The 20,301-nt window shown below is 38.8% G+C and overlaps 1 protein-coding gene across 1 annotated transcript in view; it reads left to right on the top strand.

The window, feature by feature from the left end:
* Positions 1-1,306: 1,306 nt before the first annotated feature.
* The window catches only part of GABRB3 (gamma-aminobutyric acid type A receptor subunit beta3), a 126,384-nt gene continuing 107,389 nt past the window's right edge, over positions 1,307-20,301 (top strand). The window contains exons 1-3 of the mRNA XM_063305009.1: positions 1,307-1,404; positions 1,693-1,784; positions 1,948-2,015. Coding sequence (XP_063161079.1) covers positions 1,325-1,404; positions 1,693-1,784; positions 1,948-2,015 — 240 coding nt within the window. The 5' untranslated portion in view covers positions 1,307-1,324. The remainder of the gene's footprint in view (positions 1,405-1,692; positions 1,785-1,947; positions 2,016-20,301) is intronic.

Here is a 20,301-nt window from a genome sequence, read left to right as displayed (position 1 = left end):
CCATTCCTATAAAGGGGAGCTGCAAAAGCATCAAGCTACCTTTTCCCTATAAAGACCTGCCAGGGCAGCTAAAGCTCCTGGACTAGTGCAGACCACTCCAGGGAGAGAGCTTACCTTTAGGTAGCACTCAAGGTGCTGCAGTCCACTAGTAGACTGGGTCATCTATGACAGTATCACCCCCCCAGAGTCCTAAGATGTTGACTGGGTGGTGGCCACCATCATTCCTGGAAAGTGGAGGAAGAAAAAAAGACTAGGACTTAGAAGTCAAGGAAAAGTGATTCCTGATTTATTGTGGATGTTTTGTGAAGTGGCTGAGCTGCAAAAAGTAAGATAAGCATATAAATGTTACCAATGAAGAAATCTCAGCAGATGCTAAGACACAGTTTATTAGGGACATAAAAACAAATTACAGATAATGAACAGTTTATTGGAAAGAGCAAAGAGCAGGTAGCCTAGTCCCTGAACTAAGAACCTCGACGGGACTTAAAAACTGCCCTCGAGTGCTCGGAGTCGGAACTGTCGGCCAGAGCTAGCTAGCCAGGCCGCGAGGTCAGGGCGACAGGGCAGCTCCTCCCGGGCCCAGGTCTGCGCCTCCCCAGCCTGCCTCTTCCCCCCCCCCCCCACCGCGCGCCAGCTTCCCCTCGGGGGTGCGCGGGAGGGACCGGCCCCCTCCGCCCGCAACGCCTCGGGAGCAGTTTCACCTGTGGCTGGTGCTCCCCGCGGCCGTGGCTTGCTTAACGCCTGGCTTCGCGCTCCCTTGTGCGCCCACAGATTGGTCTCGTCGCCAGCTGCCGCCTTCGTGGAGGCAGCAGAGCGGCGGCGGCGGCGAGGGGCAGTGGGGGTGGGGAAGGCTGCTGGTGATTCCCGCTGGAGAGGGAGAGAGCCGGAGGTGGACGCAATCGGGACAAAGCGTCCGGGCGAAACAGCTCGTGGGTGCCTCCGCGGCAATCCATGGACGCCGTCCACGGCCGGCACAACTCTCCTCGGGGGAGGAGGAGGAGGAGGAGGAGGAACCCCTCGGAGCCCCACGGCCGCATCTCGCCAGTGCCCTGAGCAGCGAATCCGAGCCTCGGCGCGGCGAGGCAGGCGGCCGGGTGGGGTCCAGCTCGAGCGGGCGCGCGCGTGGGCGGGGGGGGGGGTGGAGAAGCCCTCCTCAGCCTCTCCTCCAGAGCTTCGCAGCGCTACCGGGAGGGGGGACGTGCCGGAGGAGGGGAAGGGGGACGCTCGCCTCCGCCTCTTCCTCAGCGGCTCTCGGGCAGCCGGAACCGCACGCGGCGGCGGCGGCTGCAGCGGCGGCGGCGGCGAGGGAGCCCGGAACGGAGGGATGTGGGGCTTTGGGGGAGGCAGGCTCTTCGGCTTCTTCTCCGCTCCCGTCCTGGTGGCCGTGGTCTGTTGCGCCCAGAGGTAGGAGCAGCGGCTGGCGGGGAGGAGGGGAGGGGACACGGCAAGGAAGGCTGCGCCTCGCTGAGGAACCGAACTGACCAGAGCTTTCGTACAACCTCTTTCCCTTCCTTACCCCTCCTGCTTTGCTGCCTCTTCCTCCTTTCGACTTCTTCTTCATCCCGGCCGATCTCTTTGGCCCGTCCCGCTACTTCACTTTCCTATCCCTCTGCCATCTCTTCTGACTTCTCTGATGCCCTCGCCCATGCCCGCCTCCCTGCCCGGCTCCCCCTCAAACTCCTTCTTCCACAGTGTGAACGATCCTGGGAACATGTCCTTCGTGAAAGAAACTGTGGATAAATTGTTGAAAGGCTACGACATTCGCCTCAGACCGGATTTCGGAGGTGAGAGGCCTTGGGGAGGCTCCCGTAGTCCTCCCTTCGGCGTTCTGGGTGTGAGGTAAATGGGTGGGGGGTGGGGGTTCTGCCGATGAAGACGAGAGCCCCCCAACCCCTGGGCGCCTGGCAACCATATGCCACAATGACGCCGTCTCTTTTTCTTCATTAGGCCCCCCAGTGAATGTCGGGATGAACATAGATATTGCCAGTATCGACATGGTCTCTGAAGTCAACATGGTGAGTAGACCTCTGGCTATTTCCATCTGAAAATGAGACAGGGTGGCCTCAAATGGATGGATTTTTATCTGACTCTGAATTTTGTCTTGGTAGCCCAAGCGTGGAATGTTGTTTTGTGTGTGTGTGTGGAGGGGGAGGGGGGTTGAAACAGATTGAAGAAGAGGCCTTTTCAGCAGGTGGATAAAGAGCCATTTACAAAACACCTCCATTGTATCTCCTTCAGTTGGAAAGTTTGTGCATGGGTCTAAAACAAACCAGGTCAGTTGCTAACCTGAGTTTTTTATCCACTGTTCTCTAAACTGCTGTCTAGCGTACCACCCCGTGATGGTTTTGGATGCTACATTTCCTCTGCTGATAGACCTTTCCTTGATTTGGGAAGTTGTAATGCAGTAAAATCAAGTATAATGGCTGGCTTGGGTGTGCCATATGCAGTTAGTTCTTGGATGGCAGCAGGGTGGACTGTCTGCTGAAGTGGACTGAAGGGAATATAGCCAGATTTCAGAGTGCTGTCTCAGGTGCTGAACAGGAACTTCAGTCGCCTAGATGCATCTGTTGTTCCTGCTGTTTGTTGGGCTTGCAGATGTCATTACAGCCAGAGCTCTAGTGCTTGTCTTGGTGTGAAAGCTTTGTATTGTCTAAGTCATGACCACGTCCTTCTTAGAAAGCCACTCTCTCCTCTGATGAAAGATGTGTGGCTTTGCTAGCGTTTTGTTAACTGGGTTCATTTTAAGTTTACTTCACTTTAATTTTGTCATGTGCATAAGTGTATAGATGTCTACATCAAAGCAAGCTGCAGTGATTTCAGTAGGTCTTTACTGACAGATAAGTTTGCAGTTTTGTTATGTAAAACAAAAATTACATTAGAAGAGTGATTTTACTAACAACCAGGAAGCTTTTTTCCATATCTATCTATCTATCTATCTATCTATCTATCTATCTATCTATCTATCTATCTATCTATGGGAAATAGGATATGTATAAAAGCAGTCTATTAATCTGATTGTACACTCTTAAGGTACAACTTTAAACTTTGTTAATAATGAGTCTAAACTGGTCTAGAAAAATAATATTTAGAGTATTTATGTAAAAAAAATCATAATGTATTTAAATATATAAAACATAATGCATTTTACTTTTTTATTTTATATAGATATTTTTAATAGTAAGGATACTATATTCCCCAACCCTGGAAATGATATAAGCAGAAATAACATACATAATGTTCTCCCTCCCTCTCTCTCTCTCTCTTGTACACACAGTTTTCAAGAATAAATAGAACAAATATTCAGAAATTCGCCAATTTAAAATTCTTCAAGAAACACATAATGCACGGTCTACTATAAAACTAGACTAAATTAATAAATTTTCCTCTTAAAATTTATATAAATATTAATACTATATATAGTATTTGTTGTTGTTAATTGACTTTCTGTTCCAAAACTGTACATTACAACTGGAATTAGTATTAAAATACATTTCAGAATTTGTTTTAAAAAAACTTATGAAGTTATATTTTGTGGAGAGGAAACATACTAAACACGTCAGCCCATGAATTGTTCCCAAGTAAATAAAGGCAAAAGATTGATTTATTATGTATACTTTTTAAGACTCTAAATGATTTGTGAGCTTCAGAGTCTTATGTTTAAAAGCAAAGTTTAAATTCCTCTGTTTCTGTGATTCTTAGTGACACATAATGAGAATTAAAGAAGAGGGTAGATTTTTTTCTTATTTCCTGAAATCAGATGTGACACTGATACTTAATAAGAGATCAAGACATTGCTCACCTGCCTGGAAAAGAAAACTGCTTGTGGTATCATTTTATTCCCCACATAATATTTTCCAGTGAACTTTAATCCTTAACCAAATTTATTTTGGAGTAGGGACCCTTTTAGATGGGATGTATAAGTGCTAGGAGCAAAAAGCAGTCAAATTTTCTTCCTGTCCCACTACTATCATGCCTACAACAACTGCCTATTCCACTAATTTTAATGGGAGTTATTTCTACTTAAGTATGTGTAAACAACAACCTAAATTCTGATAACTTGCCCTATTTTATTCTTCAGGAAATGTTAGTGTATATTTTAAGCTATATTTCTTTAAAATAGTGGGGGAAGCTTGTGTTGAAATATCCACTTCAGTGATATCAGAGTACATTAAATATTGTTCTACAATTCAAATTTAAAAAAATGATATTTTATACTTTTAGCTGCTGTCAGAGCAGAACAGGACACTATCTTAGCAGACATTTTACTACACTGTATTTGTTAAGATAATGCAGCTCAGAAGCAAAAAGGTAATTAAGGGAGAGAAAACAGTCAGCAGTAGGGGAAGTACTCAGATCTTCCTAAGAACAACAAATGTTGCATAAAAATGCTTTTCCAAAAGCTTTTTTTCCTCCCAGGTTCTGGAGACAGCTAGAAAAAGAATTAAAACCTGCTGGGAATTAGGAAAAAATTGATGGGTAGCCAAGTTAAGTGTTTTCTTCTGCCTGCTGACTTTTCTGTGTAAGTGCCACCAACCCTCTTATTAGCCTTATGAGATCCTGTGTTTCCTTTGTGATAACTAGTTCCATCAGCAAGTTTAAAAGGTTTCTTAAAGAATCTAAGTATAATAGTGCAATGAAACAGAAGATGAAAATACTGTACATTTGTCACTCTATGGGTAAATATACAGCTTTCGTTAGATCAAGTTTCATTCTCTCTTAAAACATTTGGTCATTGATTCAAAGCTGTTAGCAGATTTACCAGGGGAAGGGCTGGGAGTGCTCTATAACCAGCCCTGGCTAGCTTGCCTGTGTTTCCTTTTTAAATGTATTCTTTTTATTGGCTGTGATCAGTTACGTATTAGCAATATACAAATTCAACATGGTAGGGCTGCCTCTGAAAAGATATCCTGATCTGAAATTTCAGTGGATCAAGAATAATCCTGCTTGAATATTCTCTGAGGATGGCTGGCAAAACATATTTATTGCACACTACATAATAACTTATATTAGGGTTTTTTTTGCTCCCTTTAGAATATTGGTTCTTACCTTAAAACACTAAGCTGCTAGAACCTTAAACCTTAAAAGCTTTAGAAACTTAAGGCTGCTACATAACTTAAAGACTGTCATCTCCTTTAAGTTTCCTATCAGAGATCCTCATTCAATTTCTATCCATTGTGGTTTGTCAGGGTAGGTCAAAGGATAGAAGCTTTTCAGTTGATATACCAGTGTTAGGGAATATCTTCCTTTAGAAATGGGTCTGTTCCCCTAGATACGTTTTTTCTGTTGCTGACTGAAATGTGTTTTTCTATGTATGTGTGAGGAAGGGGAGCAGACTGTTCAGGACAACTTTTTTTCCCCCTCTGCGTCTTTGGAAGGTACATGTTCTGTTTTTCTCTCCTAATTGAGCTACATTGCTCATCTTTTGTGTATTGTTTATTTTTATTACCTCTTGTTAGCCACTTTACTTTAAAAAAAGCTGAGCAGGAAAATAATAATGACAAAAGTGATAAATAATCTGGGGAAAATATTTGATAATGAGTAAGGCTTTACTTAATCTACAAACCAGGATAGGGCAATCCATTTGTGATTATGGGTATAGTTATAATAGGGCCACTGAGCTCTTTTCTTCTTCCACATTTTCAGGCACATGTTGATTGCAGTGGTCCATCCAATATGTTTAAGGAAAAGCTAATATACTGTATGATTCTCTTTTAATATATCAGCCTTCCACTCCTCCTATAGCCTTGATTCTCTGATTTCTCCTGACAAACTAAAAAGGAATACTAATCAAAACTTTGCTTATTATATTGGAAAATTCTACATGAAAGATAATAGGTGTACAAATACTTTTTAAGGCTTCTAGCCCAGTTCTATTCTGTCCCATACTTTGTGGGTATAATGTGGTATAATTTCTCTATAGTGCTATCATTACGTTGGTTATCAGTTAGCTTTATTTTCTTCTTATTTTTTCCCAGCACCTAGATGTGTGGGCATTATGTGCCTCTCCAACTGTTATTGAATTATAATTCCAAGTATTCTTGAACATTAGCCAGGCTGATTGGAGCTCCTGGGATTTGCAATGGAAAATCATACATTGTCCATTATTGGTCTACATAAGTTATGTAATAAGAATATTAAAAGAACTACGTTGAATCAGACTAAAGACCCTGAATTCCAGCATGTTTCTATTCCCACAGTGACCAACAAGATACTAATACATGAATAGAACATGAGTGAAATAGCACATTCCCACTCCTGTTCTCCTGAAAGTGATATCAAAATGTCTGGGGCCTGATGCTATATGTAAGTGTTTTGAATAGAAGCTATTAATATCTTCTATGAAGTTGCTTAATCCAAAATATGCCTGTGCTAGTTTATATGAATTAGGTTCTCTGCCTAAAGGCTACCTTGCAAGCCAACATGATGTTGCTTTCATTCCACCAACCAGGAGATACATGCAGTGTACTGACATACTTTCTTACCAGGCATACTTTCTTACCTTGTCCTTCGAATATTTATCTATTGTACCATGCAATGTATACTGCAACTTATTATTCTAAGTATTTATTTATTTATTATTCATTTATTTATTAGATTGGTATCCCACCCTTTTTCAGGAGCTCAAGGTAACTTACATGGGTATCTTTCTTAAGTTTAGCCTCACAGTTACAACTTGTGAGGTAGAATGTGCTACGAGTCACCCAAACTGTTTACATGGATGGAGTCTTCTCAAGGCTAGTCTTTGTCAGATGACTGCTGTTTAATCACATTTGTTCATCAGAGTTTCTTGAGTTTTGTAGGTACCTGATTCATTAAACAATGCCACATAATAAATGGAAAGTTTAAAATAAGCATCTAAAGTAACAAACACAAACATGGTACAAGCACAGAGCGTATACCCCAACTAGTCTGCCACCAGCTTAATTGATCTTTTGGCAGCTAAAAATACTGGTTGAAATTTCCAAAGCCAGTGGATACCTGCTTCATGTTAGGTAATCAAGTTCATTGGCTCACTGCTCAGCCCAAAACAAAGGTTACATGTCAACAAAAATACAAAGTCTGCCATTTAATTTTTACTAGAGGATAGGCAGAGTCGATCTGGTCTGATACCGTGACTACATTCAGAACTTCTGAAATGGTCGATTTAGTCCAGATCTGGAGAAATATTTGGAAAAATGGAGCTACAGTATAGCTGAAGAAACACAAGCATAATTTTTAGCCTTTCAGCAGAATTTGTAGGCAAGCTAGAGAGCTATGATGAGTGAAGTACATGCCATTTGAAAGGAATTGGTGCAAGAGTTTTCAAGTGATGCTCTTTTAAAATCTGATTTTCCAAAAATGCCAGTAATATTATTGCTTTATTATGAAATATGAAATTTGCAAAGAAAAATTTACCCTTGCTAAATGTATATAGAACATTGAAGGGAAGGGCAGCAGTATTTGTAAAGACTAATTATGCCTCTTTCTGTATGCATTGAAGCTGCTTATTGGAGGTTAAGTGGAAGTTTAAGTCACTCATCTGTTTCATAAAATAAAACTAATACAACTAATTCAACTGACAAAAGATCCTCATACAGCTGCTGCAAACCAGAGATGGGGTGACATGCCTAAAACTCTTGTGACTGTGGTCCTGATCACAAGGTTCACTCTGATTTGAAAGCAGACCTGGTAGTCACCAAATCCAGTATTCCTTCTTGTTCTTCTCTTCCCCACTATTTTGCATACAGCAAAAGTGGAAAGATTTATATTCTTTTTGGTGCAACTGCTGCAGCATTATCATTCACAGCATACTGAAGCTATGAATAAATAGATCAGGGACAGGGATTCATGGAAAGTCAGAGTTGGAAGGTAGTTAGTTCATATGTTTTTCCTCTGCTTGGGTAAATGAAAATCTGTTCCAAATTACTCTGTTCAGCACCATGGATCCTGGTTTCAGTTGAACTGTTATGTATACTACAACAACAATTTCTATGGTTGTACATTCTATTGTATGCCAAAGTGAGTTCAAGTTTATTTTGGAACTAGCAAAATACCTCACACTAATGGCTGGGGAAGGGCATTTTTTGTAATGGCTCTCTTGACTCAGGTTTGGAAGTGAGGGCAATCTGGCTGTGATATCTGTCACCATATTGATCACCAGGATTGATTTGACTGATCTGGCTAGCTAGGAGGGTGTTCCCTTCCTCCCTTATCACTTTATTTTCATCCCTCCTGAAACTGTGTGCTCAGTGAAAGAGGACAACCATCCCAGAAAGAAAGAGTGTACTGATCTTCAGTCAAGAGTATACAACTCGAGTTTGATTTCTGGTAACTCCATGCATGTCCATGATTTTTTCTTGGCAACGATATGGCAGTGATTTGCCATTGTCTTCTTCAGCTTCCACATGCTTCTCTCAAAGGTACTGCTGTGGATTTTCACTAGCCTGACTAAATGATCTGCCTTCTACAATTATATAGGGTAGATTTATAGTGTCCCACATTAAGAAGGACTATGATCTCCTGTTTTTTAGCGTCTGTCACTTCAGTGACACAAATTTTATTGCATTGTTTGTTCCTTTTACAAGCATTCCCAAAATTTACTGATAACACATCTTTTAAGTTAACTATCCAAGTAGATCAGACACATTTCAGGTCACTGCCCTTTTATCAAACTCTGACATTACTGACAAGGTGGTGAAATTTGTTTCTGGGGCAGTGCGTAGGAGAAAAATTATGGCATAACAAGTATGTTTATCCATAGATTTAAGTTCAGTTTTGCTCCATATTTTAAACTGTTATGATTTCTTTTATGTATTGTGTTTGTTGTTTTACATATTGTTTTCCTTTACAAATGTTTTCTTTTTTCATCTCTTTACTGTATTTCTGATCTTGGATCAGAAGCATTATAGGTTTTGTTACAAGTACATGTGTTCAATTCCAAAGTTTTAGATTTCAAAAAACGAATATTACAAATTTCCAAGTGTAAACTTTTCATTAAATTGTGAAATACTGATATTCAGCCAAATTATCTGTACTTTAAAAATTTTGCTTCTTTGTGCCAAATTGATAATAATTCGGTGTCTTGTCTTTAAAGAACATGCTGCTGGTACATTTATAAAATGGGATAGGAATTGTGATACCATGTTATTACCCATATAATATCAACCACTTTCAAAAACTTTATAAGAGTGCTTGCAATGGGCTTCTGTTAACGACTATCGCAAGAATTATGGTGAACATTTGTTCAAAGGGATTCTTTAAAATGCAATTCTGAAGCCACAGACTCCTCTGAAGGTTTCTTCTGCACGGATAATACTTTAGCTGATTGACTACAACTGATAGTAATGATGCAAATCTGGTTGGAAGCCCTGGTGGTGCAATGTGTATGTTATTCCTCTAGCTGTTGTTCAGGAGTTCAGTTGCTTCCAACTCTTCTTGATGTGATGGATGTCATTTGCAAATGTTGCCTCAGTAACTCCTTATTTATGTTCTTCTGAGCTCACACTTGTGTCATTAGTGATAGTATCTATCCACCTTGTCAGTCTTTTTTGAGTGTCTTTGATTTTTCCATGTATTGGGATCTTAAGTAACTCTTAATTTTGCACTATGTACCCAAAAGATTTAACTTTTAGTTTCATTATTAGCACTTCCAATGAGCAATTTACTTCATAGGTAAAGGTAAAGGTTTCCCTTGACGTAAAGTCCAGTCGTGTCCGACTCTAGGGGGCAGTGCTCATCTCCGTTTCTAAGCCTTGGAGCCGGCGTTGTCCATAAGGACCCGTCCGTGGTCATGTGGCCGGCATGACGACACGGAACGCCGTTACCTTCCCGCCGAAGCGGTACCTATTGATCTACTCACATTTGCATGTTTTCAAACTGCTAGGTGAGCAGGAGCTGGGACTAGCAACAGGAGCTCACCCCGCCGCGCGGTTTCGAACCGCCGACCTTCCGATCGGCAGCTCAGCGGTTTAACCCGCAGCGCCACCGCGTCCCTAATTTACTTCATACTGACTGGATAATTTGTTGTTTTTGTGGTCTAATATATGTTCCAGAAATTTATCTAGCACCAGCCTTTCTGACTTATGTCACAGTTGGAAACGCATGGCCTATATGACTTGGTTATCAGATGCCTTTGAGTTTCACTATTTTGTTTAGACCTGCCATATTTTTTCTCCCTAATTAGCAGAAGTTTCTTTATTTCATGGCTATAGTCATAATCCCTGTGAATCTGTAAGCATGTGATTATTTGCTTGTTCAGTAGTTTGAACATACTACTGTAGCACTGTCCTTTCTGGATATTGGAATATAAATTTATCCTTTTCAATCTCTTGGCCACTATCTGTTTAAAAACCATGGGTAGCACTTTAACTTATCTTCTTGTACAATTTTACATAGTTCTACAGTGTTACATCAACTCCTGAAGGCTTGTTGTTACCAGTATTTTTAGGGCTTCACAACTCAAAATATATGGCTCTAGTTCAATGATCATATCTTTTATATGCTTATCTTTCCATGAAAGTTTTCTTTAATTTATCTAATTTTCATAAATAATTATTTTGTTCTGCCATTTAATTATTATCCTCAGTTTCTTTACGTTATTTAGATATAACTCCTTGTCCCTTCTTGCTTTTCTCTCATACTCAGTGTTTAGTTGGGCATTTTTTCCTCTGTGTCTGTTGCTTTTTGTTTTCTGCCTTTGTTTTCCTATTTTATACATGTCAGCAGATAATGATTTTGCTGTCTTTTGCACTTCAAGGTATTTTTATTTGCTTCTTCTTTAATGATGTCACAGATTTCAGTGCAATGTGCTTCAAATATTCTATCAAATCTAATGCAATAAATCTGTACTTTCACTGCATAATCATATGAAATATTGTTGAAATCATATCTTGTTGGTCTGATTATTTTCTTTGCTTTTTAAAGTTTAAGTTGTAATTTTTCAAGCAGGACTTTGTGATCTGAGCTGCAGTAATATCAGACCTTGTTTTTGCTGACTGAATGGAGCTTTTCCATATCTGCTTACCCTGCATAAACAATCAATTTGATTTCAATATCGTCCATCCTGTAGTGTCCATGTGTTGAGTTGTTTTTCATATTGTTGGAATAAAGTATTTGCTATAAACATTGAATTTTCTTGGCAAGTTGGTTAGTCTACTGCCTGCTTCATTAGGTACACCAAAGTTAGATGCCCCCATTAATCTATTTTCTTTATAACTTTAGTATTTAAGTCTCCTCCATTTTATAAGACTTTTTTGGGGGAGGGGAAGATATTGTGTCAATGGGTTGTTGCCAGTTGCCGTAGAAATGTTCACTTCCTGCTTCCTCTGTATCTTTGACTGGAGCATGGCTTGGATCATTGTAATACTGATTGTTCAGATTCAAATTGACATCATTCTATCATATTGTAGGTTGTGTCTATACACTGATTTTGACAACTTTTAAAATAATATTAGCTACTTTACTTCTTGTAACCATTAAATGCATTGTCAAAAATAGTGGACAATCACTATTTTTCAGGAAGTGATGTTGGACTGAGTTCTGAAGGCCATAGAAAAGAGTTTGGGGCCTGCCTATGGAGCCTCCGGCTGCTGACTTTTTAGATTGTACATATTCCCAAATTTTATTATTCACTTCACAATTCAAGAATTGTGTACAAAAATGGATTTATTAGGACATGTTGTATACTAAATTAAGGAAATGTTTGTTATCTCCTGACTGTATATGAATACGCTGCATATATCTCCTAACGATGGGATATGGGAAATAGTATGCCTTGCAAGATGGACTCTAGATTAGACCTCTTGGCTTGCATACAGTAGCATGAGCATGCTTAGGGTAGAACAGGGCTTCTGTTCTCTTTGAGGTATACAGCCAACATGTTCTAAAACAAATCAGTAATGTCTTTAGCATCCCAGAGTAGCTCATTTACTCATTCACTACTTAAGAACTATTATATAAAGTCTTCAAGTGACCAAAGTCATGATCAGTTGTGGAAGCTGATATCCATACCTTACCTAGTGATGATCATGCATATGGAAGATTGTGATGTGGAATTTAAGAAATGAATAATACAGTAAAGATCATGGCAATGAAGAAACATAGAAATGTTATGTGCCTGTGAAACTAAAAGAAGGGGAAAGGATATACGAGACCTGAATGAAGGTTATTGATCTTTGGGCTAGTGTATGAATACATGGTATTAAAACATAGGCTTAATCATGAAGGAAGGGGCTAAAACATTTATCAGAAGTGTGAATTGGGATCCATTGGAATTGCTACACTCCAGAAAATGAAGGTAATGGGAGAACCAGTGATGAATTGGGGGGGACCCTGTGCAACATTCTGAACAAATGCAGTCCAGGGGACAAACATTTGTCAGTTAGATGGCATGAATGGAGGGGCAGGAATCACACAAAAAGGTATTTATTCAGAGACCCTCGAATGACAGTGGCGGTTATATTTTTAGCAGCTGCTTAGAGAATTTTTTGATTATCTGTTCATGCATACCCATGGAAAAGAAATAAATCCACAGTATGATTGATTAGACTGTTTTTGATGAAAGTTGGATAGAATTAGTGAAAGATACAAGGGTGAAGAGAAGTTCTGAATGTGAGACAGACCATTATTTGGTAGAGTCAAGAGTGCATCTTTGGAGAAAAAGCACATAAGAACAAGGTTGAAAAAAACCAGAAATATTATAGGAAGCAAACATTCAAGTCCAGTATGAAAAGTATTCAAAAATAAATTAACTTCCAAACAGAATAATTGTGAGAAAAAGTATGTAGGCAAAGCTTGGAAGAGAACAAGAAGAATGTTATTAGAGAGCCACAGAAGTGTGTGGGATTGCTCTAGTGGAACACATTAAAAAAAAAGAATCTTCATGGAATTGTGAAATGAAGGAGGCTGTGGATGAGAAAAATGTATATAGGAGAAAAATTGCTGCAAAAAATGAGGCCAAGAAAAAGATACTGTATAACTTGTTCAGTGATAGTTGCAAGCAATATAATGAAAGAGAACAATGTACAGTTAGTATTATAAGGTGGCGAAAATTCAGAGTGATTTTAAGGAAATCTAAAATTGTTTTGGAAGTGAATTAAGAGAGATCTCACCAGAATAAATAAAATTAAAAATAAATGTGATGAAATAATTTGGAATGTATTTAATTTTAGTTTGCTATGTGTGCCTTAGAAGGTATTTGGCAGAATTCTGAATAAAAGTGTAAAGGGATTATAATGAACAAACGTAGGGAAGTGCAATGTGAAAATACAATTAAGTTGGACAGGATTCTGCAACTCAGATTTCTGTTCTTTGAAATGTCATTAAGGAGTGTATAAATGTGGTAACATTTATTGTATGCTAGTTGATTTAGAAAAAGTGTTGGATAAAATGAACACAGGTAGTCCTCGATTAATGATAATTCATTCAGCAACTTTTCAAAGTTATGACAGTACTAAATTGCAGCATTTCTGCAGTCACGTGATTGCGATTCAGGCACTTGGCAACCAGCTCGCAATTACGACAGCCACAACATCGCGCAGTCACGTGATCACCATTTGCAACTTTCACTGCTGGCTTCTGACAAGCAAAGTCAATGGGGAAGCTGGCAGGAGTCACAAATGGCAATCACATATTGTTGTGCTTAACAACCACATGGGATTCGCCTGATGACTGCAACTGGAACTGTCGGAACTGTTGTCGTAAATTGGCATAGTCATGTGATTATGGCTTTATGATCATGTTGCTTAGTGATAGAGTTCCTGGTCCCAAATACTGTAGTTAACCAAGGACAACTTTCTCCTTTTTGGACAAGATGGTTTCTAAGTACAGTATTTTATGGGTGAAAATAAATGGAATGTTTAGCAAATGGTTTGATGCTGAGCAGGAATAGAAATCATGTGATATCCCTTTGTTTAATACATTTATTAATGCATTTTTAATAAATGTATAAGAAATTATTGTGATGATACTAGAGATGTGTTATTTCGTGACATTAATTTACATATACTTTTGTATGCAGACAATGCCATGTTGCCACCTGAGAACCTGAGTAATCTGCAGCAAATATTATCTAGATTATATGTTGCAACAAAGAATATGGATGTGAAAATAATGTATCAAAGACCAGAAAAGTTGCGTTGACAGGAAAGTGGATATAGAATAAATAATTAAAAAACAGAGCATGTAGGTAGATTTGTATGCCATGATAGAATGTTTGTGGAAGATGGTGAAATGGATAGTCAAACATTAAGTTACAAGTAGGCTGATAGTCAGAAGACGCTTAATCCTTGGGAGAAGAGCAATGACAAACCTCAATAAAATAGTTAAGAGCAGAGACATCACACTGACAACAAAGGTCCGCATTGTTAAAGCAATGGTGTTCCCCGTAGTAACATATGGCTGCGAGAGCTGGACCATAAGGAAGGCTGACAGAAGGAAGATCGATGCTTTGGAACTGTGGTGTTGGAGGAAAATTCTGAGAGTGCCTTGGACTGCAAGAAGATCAAACCAGTCCATCCTCCAGGAAATAAAGCCAGACTGCTCACTTGAGGGAATGATATTCAAGGCAAAACTGAAATACTTTGGCCACATAATGAGAAGACAGGACAGCCTGGAGAAGATGCTGATGCTAGGGAGAGTGGAAAGCAAAAGGAAGAGGGGCCAACCAAGGACAAGATGGATAGATGATATTCTAGAGGTGACGGACTCGTCCCTGGGAGAGCTGGGGGTGTTGACGACCGACAGGAAGCTCTGGCGTGGGCTGGTCCATGAAGTCACGAAGAGTTGGAAGCAACTAAATGAATACACAACAACAGGCTGATAGTAAGATAATGAATATGGTCAAATGCAAGGAATAAATGTTTTTTGAAGAAGCGAACATTTCTGTATTTAAGGATGTGCTTTGTTATATGAAATAAGAGTTGAATAAGCCTGGAGAAGTGTAAAAGTCAATTGAGTACAATGTATGAGGTAAAATAATAAAAGTTAGGGTCAAGAATGAATGGGTGCTAAACTAAAGTGGATTTAATATCAAAGAAGTGAAATAAGGTGGTTTGACCATATAGAATGAATACATGAGTACTGAATTATAAAACAGTACATGGAGGGAGGGAAACACTGAAATAGGTGTGCTTTGGCCAAGTTGATAAGATTTTCAAAAGAGAGAAGTGAAGAATTTAAAAAACAAAAGGCAAGATATATACGGAGGACTATGGTTGAAGCAAAGATGGTTTGCAAGGATAAAAGATATGGAGAGGTGTAATGAATGGTATTGGCATACTCTAGATGTATCTATGTTTACTGTTCTTTTTCTGATCTTATGCTTTTATTTTCTTCAGGTTACTACTTTTCACACCTTTTGTGCTTTTTTCCGTGATGTTCTTTTGCATGATGGGCATGTATATATAAGTTTCATTTTTATTTTTTAAAACTCAGAATGATGAGGAAATTTGATAGAGTGAAAATTGTCACACATTAAATGTTAAAAAAATCAAAATATGTCACATATAGATGATCTGTTCATCCTTCATTCTAGTGTGGATTGTGTTGAACATATAAATGTTATGAAATATAGAGAACTCACTTTATGTACATAAATGTTTGCCAGTGGAGTGAAAAGAGAACCTGTATTTTTTTTAAAATGCATGTGTTGTAATCTTTCAAAGACAGACTTTTTAAAAATCCGCTTCCTTTCCTGATCTAGTCTTCTCATTCTAATTTGAAATCAGCCATGCTTCACAACATTGAGAAAAAAGACTAGAGCAGGAAATTTATTAAAAAGTTACATGTTATGCTTATCTATGTTTATAGTAAAACATTGGCTTTGCTGACTTAATCCACTGATGCCTTCTCTCTTTTCTCCTGATTAGTAAGTAACTGTATTAGGAAACGCACTAAACTAAGCTAATCAGCAAATGCTGTTTGCTAGTTGCATAAAGCTAGGGAAAAGCAAACAAGCACATTCTGTGCTTAACCTAAACTTAAGTATTTGCTGGTGCTACTTATTTATTATGTTACTGTTTATCTACAAGGTTTAAACTGTGTATTTTATAGTCTTAAGCTGGAATGTGAATTTGAAGATTCTCTCTATGAAAAAGTGGTCTTTCCATCTGCTAAATATTAAATTATAAAATTTCAATCTAATTAAAAACGTTACATGTGTCTTCCCCAACTTTGGGTCTTCTACCAGAGACCCGGGGATTTGAGGGTTCTGTGCAGTATCTTAGCTGTTCCTAGCACTGCACTCTTCTGGATAGAGAGCTCTGATGTTGTTCCTGGGATCTTGGAGCCACTCTGCCAGCTTAGGAGTCACAGCCCTGAGTGCTCTTACCACCACTGGGATCACTTTGGCCTTCACTTTCCACATCCTCTCTAGTTCCTCCTTCAGGCCCTGGTACTTCTCCAGCTTCTTATACTGCTTCTTCCTGATGTTGCCATCATGTGGTACTGCTACATCTATCACCACCGCTATCTTCTGGTCCTTGTCTACTACCACAATGTGTGGTTGACTGGCCAGTACCCGCCTGTCTGTCTGGATCTGGAAGTCCCACAGGATCTTAGCCCTGTCATTCTCCACAACCTTCTGTGGAGTCTCCCATCTGGACTTTGGAGGGTCTAGCCATACGCTGTGCAGATGTTCCTGTACACAATGCCAGCTACTTGGTTGAGCCGTTCAGTGTACGCTGTTCCTGCCTGCGTCTTACACCCTGCCACTATGTTTTGGACTGTCTCTGAGGCCTCTCTGCACAGTCTGCACCTTGGGTCCTGTCTAGTGTGGTAGACCCCTGCTTCTATGGATCTGGTGCTTAGTGCCTGTTCTTGTGCTGCTATGATCAGTGCCTCAGTGCTGTCTTTTAGTCCAGCCCTTTCCAGCTCCTGGTAGGACTTCCCAAGGTCAACCAGCTATTTGTTGATTGTACATCTCATGCAGGGTCTTGTCATGCCATGGCACTTCCTCTGCTTGATCTTCCTCCCATGTCTGCTGCTGCCTCAGGCATTCTCTCAGCAGCTCATATTTGGGTGCCATCTTACTGATGTACTCCTGGATGTTCTGGGTGTCATCCAGGACAGTGGCTTAACACTCACCAAATCCTGCCCGCCCTCTTTCCAGCTGGTGTACAGTCTCTGGGTGTTGGACTTGGGGTGGAAACTTCTGTACATTGTAAGGAGCTTCTGGATCTTCACATCAGCAGCCTCCATGTCCTTCTTTGGCCAACTCACTATACTGGCAGGGTGTATGTGTTGATGGCATGGATCTTGTTCTTCCTGTTGAGTTGGCTCTTCAGGATCTGTCTTATCCTTTGGTGGTACTTGGATGTTGCTGTCTTCCTTGCCTCCTCATTGTGGTTCCCATGTGACTGTGGGATATCAAGGTAGTTGTAGCTGGCCTGTGTCTGCTATGTGGCCTACTGGTAGTTCCACCCCATCAGTCTTAACTACCTTCCCTTTCTTTACTACCATCCAGCCACATTTTAGATCTTTGTCAGATGGATCAGCAAGTTGATGTCTTGTTCATCATTAATATGGGGTTTGTTTTTATCACACACATGGGTCAGAATACTTTTTAAAAGTGTGGTTTTCTTTGGCTTTTTAACTTTCCTCTTTTTTCCCTTTTTAAAATGGTGAGAAACCATGCTGTCAGTTTTCAGCAGTCATGGTCAGACAGATTCCAGGAGTTGCAGAAAAGTGTTTCTTGTACTTGCAACTTTGGGGTGAGAGGTTTCACACTCCTGATAATGACCAATTTGTTATCAAGTATACAGGTAGACCTCACTTACCAAAAGTAATTGTAACTTTGAACAGTCGCTGAATGAGTGGATGTTAAACAAGGACTACCTGTAATTAAAAATATTTTGTTGTAGAATTTTTCAATTGGACATTGAAAACATGAAGCAGTTTCCATGTATTCCACATTCCAATGTACAGTGCAAGAAAAATAGCGTAACGTGTTTGTTGGAAAGAATATGTAGAGAATGCAACTCAATTGTGGAATGTGTGAAATAACAGGAAACTAGATTAAAGTGAACTGCACAGAAGAAGAAGTTCTCATGATTAGTGCATATAGTGAATTGATCCCTCCATGTATCAAGAGTGGTATATGATTGTGACGGTAGAATGGAGCAGAATTTTCAGAAATCCTAAAATTAGATCTTTCACACAGTTTCAGCTGAAAAGCTAAAAAATTTTTTTTCTTTCATGTTCTGTGTGTGAAACAAAACACAGATGCCAATACCACAAAGTAACTTTGTTGACTCCCTAATGGATGGGTTTTTAATGGAAGCCTAAACATTAAATAAGCCAGTCATCATTGATACATGACAATTTTATCAAAATAAGGTATTAGTGTTGCAGTGCAAGCTTGACCCCTTACATATGTAACACTGTAATGCTCATTTCATCATTTCCCTCACTCCCCACAGATACTCCTGGAAATGGTGTCTTGCTACTAGGTTTTCTTCTTTTAGCAAATCATTTTGAAGCAACATGTATGTTCATATTTTATTTGTTTTAAGTGAAAATCATCTATCAATGCAAGTATTAAGAGTGTTTTCTTTTTCCATCATGTCTATGTGACTGGTTAACTTATATACTGTATAATGGTACTGTATGATGGTATTTTGTAATGGTGCTGACATATTTCTTAATAACATTTCCCCATTTTTAAAGACTAGAACCATTAATAATATGATAGGCATGGTTAAATTTTAAGAGGGTTTAATATATTCAGTAACAAATAATGAAATTGGTTGGTAGAGAAGATCAAGATTGTGTTCTATATTCCATGGGCATTAATCCATATACAAGAAGATGAATGTATGAGTTTGCAAACTCTCCCTTGTTCAGCTAAAAATAAATCTAAGACTGATTATCTAGCACAGTATGCTCTATTTGCTAAATTTCCTTTTGAATAATAGCTAGATTTTGATTAATGGCAGTTAAAATTTTGTGGACTGTTAATGAGGGAACAACTTAACAAAGAGTTCAGGTACCATAAAAATTCCCTAGTAAACTTTTAGAATAGTTCTCTCACATAGCTAAAAACTACCTAACTACCAAACTTGAGAAGTAATGATGGGTCTGATACCGATCTTTCGAAAGCTTGGTGTATTCACATGCGTCTCACTATTCCTGGACCTATTGTAAAAAAATTAATGATTGCAAATCCAAACTAAAAACATATGCCCAGTAGTAAGCTATCTGAAATATTGTTAAGAGAGCTTGGACATGGCTTGAGACATTATCATGTACTTCTGCATTAACAAGAAGTAGGTCTGAAGGAAGCAATATGCCTGCATTCAGTAGCATGTCCCTTCAGATAATGCCATTCCCCATTATCTGGCAACAATTAAAATACAGTTAAAATGTATGTAAGCATTTTTTACTTACTGCAAGCATTTTTTAATGATGTTTGATCTAAAATGTGGTTTTAAACCTTATCTGTTACATACATGCAGATTGTAAACTAAATAAGCACGCAGAAGATTTGGAACATCAGAAATAATTCATGATATTCACCAATTTGCACATTTATTACAAAAGTGTTTTAAGAAAAGTTAGATAAAACAAAACAATAAAACTGATTGACTGCTCATGTTTTGAGGGCAAAATTTACTTACAATCCATGGTCTCTGACATGTGTAAAGAGAAAAAAATTATAAACCTTTTAAAGAATATGAAAATAGATATCTAGTATACAAAGATAAAAACAATTCATAGCTAACATTTCCACAGGAGCGTTTTGGTATCTGTGAGCAAAGAATGCATTAAAAATTATAATACAAGAATAGACAACAATAGTTAATACCACAACCAGATGAAATGCATGCATGTTAACATTAAACTTACTTGCCTGCAGGCACGAATACAAACAAAAACTCTTATTTGATATACATAATTTAATTTAGACACAGACTAATTAAACTTAAGGTGCACCCAACTATGTTTTTCCTCTTTAATCAATAAAAAAGACTAAAGAGAAATGCAATGCAATTAGTAGTGGTGTGTGATTCCATCCAATCTCTTAATTTTGCAACAAGTCTTAGATACACTACAAAAAATAAATTTACTTTATCCAAAATAATTGACTATGTGAATAAAGTTCATTTTACTTTATCTTCAAAGCCAAAGCAGATGGAAGAAGAAATGAGAGGGAGCAGAGAAAAGACAGAGAGAGGAAGAAATGTGCTTATCTTTACAAGGAAGCTACTTCTAAAAGTAAAACTTGTGACACTGAGAATAAAAAAAATCATTTTGAAATGGGTTTAAATGTGTTAAACTAGGAATTGTTCTCAACAACTCAACAATTCAAAACTCGTCATCATCATC

The sequence above is a fragment of the Candoia aspera genome, chromosome 5 (assembly GCF_035149785.1).
Source record: "Candoia aspera isolate rCanAsp1 chromosome 5, rCanAsp1.hap2, whole genome shotgun sequence".
Taxonomy (NCBI): Eukaryota; Metazoa; Chordata; class Lepidosauria; order Squamata; family Boidae; genus Candoia; species Candoia aspera.
Note: the sequence above shows the minus strand (reverse complement) of the source record. Positions and strands in the feature narration are given on the sequence as shown.